Source organism: Cheilinus undulatus, linkage group 7 (genome assembly GCF_018320785.1).
Source record: "Cheilinus undulatus linkage group 7, ASM1832078v1, whole genome shotgun sequence".
Lineage (NCBI taxonomy): Eukaryota > Metazoa > Chordata > Actinopteri > Labriformes > Labridae > Cheilinus > Cheilinus undulatus.
In genome coordinates, this window is record NC_054871.1 from 51856037 (window position 1) to 51865599 (window position 9563).

At 42.5% G+C, this 9563-nt stretch overlaps 1 protein-coding gene across 5 annotated transcripts in view; it reads left to right on the plus strand.

Moving 5' to 3' along the window:
• clocka (clock circadian regulator a) overlaps positions 1 to 9563 on the plus strand; it is a 62539-nt gene extending 52976 nt beyond the window's left edge. For 2 of the 5 annotated variants that reach the window (XM_041791941.1, XM_041791943.1), the window contains 8 exons: positions 1308 to 1452; positions 1539 to 1639; positions 2184 to 2306; positions 3455 to 3613; positions 3722 to 3913; positions 6075 to 6262; positions 6368 to 6614; positions 8774 to 9563. In XM_041791941.1, the coding sequence (XP_041647875.1) occupies positions 1308 to 1452; positions 1539 to 1639; positions 2184 to 2306; positions 3455 to 3613; positions 3722 to 3913; positions 6075 to 6262; positions 6368 to 6614; positions 8774 to 9028 (1410 nt within the window). In that variant the 3' untranslated portion in view covers positions 9029 to 9563. Of the gene's footprint in view, positions 1 to 1307; positions 1453 to 1538; positions 1640 to 2183; positions 2307 to 3454; positions 3914 to 6074; positions 6263 to 6367; positions 6615 to 8773 lie in introns of all 5 variants that reach the window. The other 3 variants (XM_041791940.1, XM_041791939.1, XM_041791942.1) reach the window with 2 other exon arrangements.

Here is a 9563-nt window from a genome sequence, read left to right on the forward strand (position 1 = left end):
TGACAAAAAAATACAATGAAACATCTTTAATGTCAATGTGAAACAGATTTAAATAAAAACATGTAATGTAAAATAAGTGACTGCTTAAATATTCACCCCCTTTAAAGTGACCTAACTCAACAGAGGTCCAGTCAGTCGGTGCTACTAGTCTCACAGTCAGTGAAATGGGAATCACCTGAGTGCTGTGAATGTGTCTCAGTGACTGTAGTATAAAAACACTTGTGTCTGGACGGTCCAGTCACTGGTTAATCCATATTCCTGGCTACCATTACTCCACGATGACAAAAGAACACTCCAAGCAATTCAGAGAAACCTATCTAGACCTATCCACACAGACTCCGAGCTGTGACTGCAGCTAGAGGAGACTCTACTAAATACTGACTAGAAGAGGGTGAATATTTATGCAGTCATTTAGTTTACATCACACATTAATATTCAATAAATGTTTATTAAGTTTTCTGTAAGGGGGAAATACTTTTCATAGGCACTGTATGTGTGTATTCTAACCATGTTAAATGAGTTGCATCCAAAAAGTTTTTTAAGATTTATTGTTGAGCCTTTTTCATGCTTTTATTTGATTGAGTAAGGACAGTGGATAGACTCGGAAACAGGGAAGAGAGTGGGGGGAGACATGTGGTAAAGGGCCACAGGCCGGATTTGAACCTGGGCTGCCCGCCTACATGGGTAGCGCCTTAAACCACTCGACCATCTGCGCTCCCCAACTCTGGTCCCAAATTTCACTCATTCTTCATCTGGGGATGAGGAAAAATATCAGTGATGATGGTTTTAAAGTGTTTTAGAAGCACATAATGAAACACAATAGCATGTTACTACTGCTGTTTTCATATCCAGAGTTTCCCAAAATGAGGGTGAGGACCATAGACATAATAAACGTAGACGCCTCATTGACTGTGTCTTGCTCTGACAAAATGACAGCGGTGTTGTTGTACGGCTCAGTGGCCAGTGCGGCGTCTACGTATATTATGTCTATGGTCAGGACCCCACCAGGGGTCGCTGCAAGATGCTTTACAAATGTAAATGATTTTGAGTGTTCTGCCCCCAGCCTTTCTAACAGTTAACTGTTTTCTGATGTTTTGAAGGCTGGTGTGTTCTTCTATGTTGTTCTAATGCCAGTGTTGGGAAAGGCCTAGAGAGTTCACGCATTATGTGGTTCAAAAAGAAAACCATAGTTGGCAGCCTTTCTTTTGTCCAACATTCTGTTTGACCAGTGGTTGGCCGATAGATCAGTAATCAATGTAAACACTGTTCTCCACTATGATAACACTCTTTCTCTCCTCTCCTCTCAGCAGTCTCAGGATTCGGGATCTGAGTCTCAGGAAAACACAACCAGCCTGAAGGAAGTGCTGGAGCGCTTTAACAACAGCCCAACTCCGTCTGCTTCATCTCGCAGCTCACGCAAGTCCTCGCACACCGCTGTGTCTGACCCCGCCTGTAAGAACATAATTTTAAATGATGGCTGTTTATTATTCCTATTAGGACATTTTTATTCTAAAACATGGTGTCTTTTTCTCTCTCAGTATCTCAGGTGAAGCTGCAGGGTGATAGGAGCACGCCAGGCCGCCAGTCAGTCTCTGCCATGGACATGACGTCACAGCGTAGATCATCTCTCAGCAGCCAGGTCAGAGAGAGGACAGAGTCTGGTGTCACATTTCTGAATGACCCCCTCTGTTGTTGTGCTCTCCCACTGAGTGTCCTGTTTCTGTTAGGATTAAAGGGAAGTTTTCATTTAGCCTCCAGACATCCCTGAAACAGCGTTTTTAGACATTTTACTGATATAAAATCTCTAACAAGTAAGATCTGTATAAAGTTACATTGGGCAATAAAATAGCAGGGTTTGGCAGTGATCCATGAGCACATACAATTCAGACATCCTTAAACTCATCAACTAGAGTAGATGCAATGATGAGACTTTAGAACATTTGAACAAAATCTGAGTGATGTCAGCCATTTGGTTACTAAAGGAGGCTTTTGATGCCAGTCCTTGGAAGCCACCATAGTGAAAATGCTGTGTTGAACTAACTAAAGAATCAGCTGTGTCCAGTATCACTGCTGGCTTCACTCTTCTTTGTGAAGGGCTCTTCAAAGTTAGGGTCAGGGATGGGGTGGAGGAGAAATCTCTGTACCAAACGCTGGATTTTTGATGTCTTTATTTCCTCTTTCAGCAGTCGATGAGCTCCCAGAACACAGGACAGACCACGACTCCATCCATGGTCACACAACAACACCAACAGCAACTCCAGCAACAACAGCAGCAGCAGCAGCAGCAAGTCCAGACTCACAACCAGGTAGCATGTCTATTTTGTAAACGACGGGAGTACAATTCCTGACGTTATTTTATCTGCTCTGGAAGTTTGAAACTCAAGCCTGATTTATGCTTCTGTGTCGCGTCGACGACGTAGCTACGTGTAGCCCTCTGCGTCAGCGCAGCATGGCCTGACACGCACCTCCAAAAAATTCTAACTACACGGCGACACGGACCGCAAGGGCTGTGACGGGTTCGCTCAAAACATCATTTCCAGCAGTTGCTCTTTCTGGTCTTTCTTCCTGTTATTAGCGTACATATCACAATGCTACATCATCGGTTACATTTGCAGAGGTTGTGTTAACCGAATATTCTCCGTCATTGACGGATTTTTTTGAAGGATGACGGAGAATTTTGAAGGCTGTCCGTCATTTTTACGGGCGGGAATGATGAGGATGAGCCTGTATTTCAGCGCACACATGCAGACAGATGCATAGAGCTTTTCCATTTTGCACACATGGACTATCAAGGAGGTTATTTAATCTAATAAAAATCTTGTAGCAAGTGGGCTGTCTCACTGACCTTGACATCGTAGATTAATGAAAGTGCGTCGATCTCCATGCTGACAGCGCACAGAGAGGCTGCTGCAGCCTGCAGGTGTCTCAGTACACAGGTCGTCATGTAGAGGCCTTTGCACAATGAGCCTGTTTCATGGTGTTCAAATCGTGTCTGCACACTGATGCCGAAACTGTTGTTTTATTTCCTGTTTTTTTCATAACAGGTTCGATTTTATGCAAAATTTCATATGTGTCCAAGGTGACCGATGATTCAAAACAGTTCCCGCTGCTTCCACCTCGCTTGCTCACCACTGAAACCTCACTTTTAACACCAAAGTTTGGTGGACAGGGACGCAGCTGGTGTATTTGGAAATTACGGGTTATAAAGCCCAGTTTAAATGTCACTATTTTATCCTACATGAGCAAACAGTAGCCACACAGACCCTATCATAGATGTGGGGTTTAGAGGTAAAGGAAAATTGATAATTGGTAAAGCTGTAAATAACTGCCCACAGGGAAATATGGTTTTAATGTACATCCTTGCAGCTGCCACTTTATAACAATCATTCAGTACTAATCAGTACCAATGCTCATCAGCTGTTCTTAAATCTCTTGCTGTATCTTTGCTCTGCAGTCCATGGTGCAGTTCTCCAGTCAGATCGAAGCCATGCAGCATCTGAAGGAGCAACTGGAGCAGAGGACGAGACAGATCGAAGCAAACATCCAGAGACAGCAGGAAGAGCTGCGACAGATCCAGGACGAGCTGCACAGAGTGCAGGGACAGAGTCTGCAGGTCAGAATAAGGAGAAAATACAGACTCATAACCATATCAGTGCTTTGTGAGTGGAGCTTCCTCTGTTTTAGCTCCATGGGGAGTCAGTGTGTGTGCTTTGTGTTTCAGATGTTCTTGCAGAAAGGAGCTGGAGGTCTGAATGTCAACGCTGTGCAGCAGGGGACAACGGTCAACCTGCAGGGCCCTGTAGTCTCTGCAGGAGCTCTGCAGAGCAGCATCCAGCAGCAACAAACAGTCCAGAACCAGAGCCAGAGCCAGCAGCAAACACTGATGCAGGATCAGAACACAGCACTTTCCCAGGTTGGACACACTAAATACTAGGGATGCAGAGATGCATCAGGTTAACATCAATTTCAGCCCTTTAGACACACATCAGTAATCTACAAATAATGTGAGCATCCAGATATTTATGAACTAGTGGGCTGTCTCTGTACCTCACGGTTATCATTGTTACCACAGGCTGAGAGCTAAACTAGTGGACTGTTAGCTAGCAGGATTACAAAACTCCACATGGGGAAATCAGATGGTACAAAAAGACGAGGTTACATAGAAACTGAAGTTTGTGGGCTTTGCTGAACACAATGGAAATCATCACACAGGAAGACAGTTTAAGGCAGGGGTGTCAAACTCAATCATAGCAGGGGCTGGATTCTGGATTCAGGTCTAACCTGAGGGCTTAACAGGGTCACCTTTTTAACCAGGAAGTGTCGACCTCATTTCACCAGTAATAAAATATAAAACTAGAAAAGCACTCAGAGAGCGCAGACCTTCACCATCAGCCCTATCTCCCAATAGTGAAGAATCCTTTAAAAATGTTCCTGGATCTAGACGGTGATCCGGATGACTCCTAAAATCGAATTCGCTGATTACTCCCTTCCCGGTGGGGTTCAGACACGGTGAGGCAAAGCATTGGCTTCGCTACGTGTGGACTGTCATGGCAGAAACCCATGGTCTGACCGGACAACTGAAAGTCATGGCAGAGGGTGGATAGTCCTCTATTCCTTCCAGCATTGTGAGTATTCTCGCTACAATTCGCTGTCTTTCTTTCTGTTACGCTCCGACTCGTCGACTCGACTGGGCGTGCGTCTTTCAAAGTCTATAAAGTCCAAAACTTTGGATAAGTTACTCATATCTTCCAGCTCCTGGTGTAAAGTGGTGACAACGCAGACCTCTGCCATTAGCCCTATCTCCCAATAGTACAAAATCCTTTAAAAAAATTCCTGGATCCAGACGGTGATCCGGATCACTCCCAAAATCTAATCAGCTCTTCCTTATGCCATTTCTGACATTTCCTGAAAATTTCATGAAAATCCGTCCATTACTTTTTGAGTTATGTTGCTAACAAACAAACGAACAAACCCACCTGATCACATGACCTCCTTGGCGAGCTAATAAAAACGTAGCACTGATGATAAACGATTTTGACATTTAAAAAGTTAAAAACAAAAGTTTCAAGGGTCACAATCTGAGAAAAGTAAATTTATTAGTTCAAAAAGGTCAAAACATGAAAATGAAAAACATTGTTTTTAAAGACAAATATATTATAAATAAAGTCAAAATCATGAGTTTAAAAGGTCAAAATATGAAATAAAATTTGTAATCATGAAATTAAAAGTCAAAATATGATTCAAAATTTCAAATTGTGAGAGTAAAAGGTCACACTATGGGAGATAAAATAAAAAATAATTGGTTTAAAAGGTCAAAATATGAATAGGAAAAATCAGAATTATGACTCTTAAAGCTCAAAATATATGAGAAGTCAAAATTATGAGTTGAAATGCTCAAAGTATGAAATAAGATTCAAAATCCTAAGTTTGAGTCCTAATTGTGAGATGCTAAATTGAAAATGTGAAATTAAAACACAAATACATTTCTTTTCCCACATTCCTGACTTCTTATCTAAATATTTTACTCCTTACTTTTTCAGATTTTGTGACTTAACAAGGATATCGTAAACCATCAAGGATAAGTTCACATTTTTATACATAGACTGATGGACCAGTTAGAACAGACATATGAGATCATCTTGCTGGCCCGATTTAACTGTTCCATGGGCCAGATTTGGCCCTCAGGCCTTGAGTTTGACACCCCTGCTTTAAGGGTTTTCCTATGAGAGAGCCTATAAAATAAGACGGCCGTGCTCAAATGTTTGTGCCATTCTTAGCTCTCAGCATGTTGGATGTGTATTTATAATGTTATCATGACCAGAATGTTTAGTTTAAAATGTGATGCTACTCTGCCTGCTGCAGCTTTTGTTTCAAAGTATGACTGAAGAGTTGTCTGAAAGTCTTGATAGTCTTGATAGTCTTTGTTTTGTTTAGAATAGTTTAGAAAAGCTTTGTGGTGCAGATTTTAGGGATGTGAATCATTTTGGAGATATTTTGAGACTAAAGTTTGGTCAACTTTCTTTTAAAATCCTCAGTCTGTTCTCCGGATCTCATCTCTTCCTCTGTGTTTACAGTCTCAGCGGTCATCCGTCACTCTGCAGCCTCAGCAGAATCCTCTTCCTGCATCTCTCTACAACACCATGGTGATTCCTCAGCAGAGCCCGACTAACGTGGTCCAGATCACCACCAGTCTGCCTCAGAATCCTGCACCCAACACTCCAGCTGTGGCTACGTTTGCACAGGACCGGGGCGCTCAGATCAGGTCTGTATTAAACTTATTTTGTTGTCATAGTTACGCCACTTTGCTCAGATCATTACATGCGTCTAAAGATGAAATCTCTCCTCCGCGTTCTTTGTGTCTCTGCAGGTTTCCCACTGCTCCTCAGCTGCTCACGAAGCTGGTGACGGGTCAGATGGCGTGCGGGGCCGTCATGGTGCCCACTACCATGTTTATGGGCCAGGTGGTGACAGCCTTTGCTCCTCAGCAGGGTCAGACTCAGACCATCAGGATTTCCCAGCAGCAGCAGCAGCAGGAGCAGATGCAGTCACAGGTCACAGCTCTGCAGACAGGACAGACGCCTCTGACGCCGCAGCAAACACAACAGCTCCTCCAGGTACTAGTGAGTGGGTTCGTCGTTCTGACGAGTGTTTAGTCACGTTGGATTAATGTTGGATCTCTGTGAGTAATATTAGAAAGAGGACGGTCTAATCCTCTGTTTTGTAGAGTGTCTTAGTCTCTGCAACCACAAATAAGACATTGATTGATTGAACATTTACTCAACTAGAAGTTACTTTGAGTTTTGGTGGTTTAAATTGATGGACATTTGAGGTCCTCTAGCTGCACAGTGACTTTGTTGTTTAACATAAACTCTAAAGCAGGGCATGTATGCCTATATGACTGAAAGACTCCCCAGTTAGCCATTGGTCAATGCCATAGAACACCTAATGAAATGGAAATATCTGCCTGTATCATTGGTAATTAATTAGCTTATATAGGCTGAAGATATTTATCTATTTCAACTATAAATAGCCTTTATCGGCTATAAATACTGGCTTATGCTAGCAGTGCATAGATGATAAATATCAGCTTATTGTAGCTATAAATATTGGCTATATATCACCTTTAGATAGCAGCTTATCAACTGTTAATATTAGCTTAGATTAGCTGTAGATATTGGCCTATATTAAAGTAAATATCTACTTTAATTATATGTTGATTATGTTGATTATATAAGCAGTAAATATCAGCCTATAATGACTGTAAATATTAGCTTATAGTGGCAGTTGATATAGGCCCATATTGCCTTTAAATATTGGCCCATATAATACTAATACCAGCATGTTTTAGCTGTAGATGTTGGCATATATCAGTTGTAAATATTGGTTCATATCAGCCGCAGATATGTTCCTAAATCAACTGTAAATATCTGCCTAAATGGGTTGTAATTTTTTGCTCTTATCACCAGTAAATATCAGCCTCTGTTTGCTGTGAATATTGGCCTGTCTAATTCTTTTGTCTGCCTTTTCTTTTGGCTTCTCAACCTTTTTAAAGGTCCTGCCATGGCATTACAGTCCCCTCATAAAGCTGAGTCCCAGAAAGCTCTCCTCTTTCCCCCTTTATGGGTGGCCTTGCTACAATCAGTAGTATTCAGCTGCTTCCCTGTGACTGAAGCTTTACTGTGGAGCACACGATAAATGCAGTTCAAAAATGTTAAGCGTTTATGTTTACATTTTATGGCCTTCATCTCATTGTGATATACACATTACTGATGAACATGTCTTAAGTCCAGCTCAGACTACACCACCTAAGCCAGATTTTGGCCCGACTGCAGCGTTGTGGCTCATTGTGAAAACTCGGGCTTGATTCTGAGCATCGGGAACGCCAAAAGCTCTTGTAGTATGACATAATGTGAGGGGAATCCAAACAACAACACTTGCATGTCAGAATTTTTTCTTATGCCGACATCTAGTTTGACACCCTGATTTAACATCAACATGAATCATGACATGAATCATTATCAGAACTTGCTCCTTATCTCTTTGCGTCATCATTTACAAGAATCCCTACCTTTTCTCCCTCCCAGGGAACGAATGTGCCCATTTTTAAAATTTTATTTATGTTATCACATAACCCTGCAAAGCAGATGGATACGCCTGTTTCTATGTTTCTCACTGGCAAATTCATCATGCAAAGCTCCCGTCTGAACAGTTTGGGCCTGATTAGAAAGTGACAGGACCAATCAGTGCTGAGGGGCAGTACTTTTGGGTGCGGCGGAATCGTGGCGTAAACAAGCAGCAACAAGAGGCCGGTGCAGTTATGGCGGAAGACATTAGCGTGGATGCTGCTACAGCGCCAGTTTTATCAGAACTTGACAACAATTCTTCGTTAAAAGAAGAACAAAGAACAGCAGCGAGTTGATTATGGATATCTGTTATCCATAATCCAATCCATAATCGTTTGTTTGTAGCCGTCTTTTACTTGTACATGAAGAAAACAGTAATCACACAGAGCCCTCTGGTTTGGAGTAATTGATTCTCTTTGACCCCGCCCCCCAACGACCTGTAAACTCTCACACAGTCGTGGAGACAGTAGTGTCGTCAGCATATGATGAGTGTTTGGGATCACTCGAGACAGGACATGACAGGACAAGATTTTTGTTGCATAGTCTGACATGGTACCGTCGTGAATGACCAAAAAAATCGTGTAGTCTGGGCTGCTTTCACGGATCCTTTATTTCTGAAATCAAACTAATTTGTAGTTTTTTCCCTTCAGGCTCCCCGTCTTCTTCATGGGAATCAGTCAACTCAGCTGATCCTGCAGGCCGTCTCTCTGCAGCAGCAGGGAACCTTCACAGCCACGAGCCAGCAACAACAACAACAACAACAACAACAACAACAACAACAACAACTACAGCAACAACAGCTGCAACAACAACTACAACAACAACAACATCAGCAGCAGAAGCAGACGCTGGCTGCTCACAGGACGGATGGTCTGTCTGATCGCTCAGCTGCTCAGCCTCAGTAAAAGACAAATGATTTAAAGACAAAACAAAGCATGTGTCTTTGTGACAGGGGTCTGAGGGGAGGATACATTCACTTACAGCTGCACAGAGACCTCAGAAGCCCCGCCCCCTGATCCCCTCACATCCATGTTTTGCTGGTTGCACTAAAAACTTGTGAGCTGCAGAGGAGCCGGAACCAGGCTGCTGCAGGTCCAGGTTTAAGCCTTTTCTCTGAGGAAACAGGGTGTCACATAGGAACCCCGCCCCCCCAAAAGCCTGTGTGTTTAGTGAGTATATTTGTGTAGGTGCGTGTGTAACCCCCCCCCCATCCACAGAGTTATTTTATGAAGAGCTCTCAGGCTTCATGGATGTTCGGCAAAGCAGCCAGAAGCTTCTTTGTTTGTTTGTTTGTTGTTTTGGATGTTTTATGTAAAAAGGGTCTATGATGGGTCAGAAAATATTTTTGCGAATGTGTGCTAAGGATTGATCTTTCCCTGTACAAAACATGATATGTAATATATTCTGTAAATACCATAAAAAAGAAGAACTAATATTTTA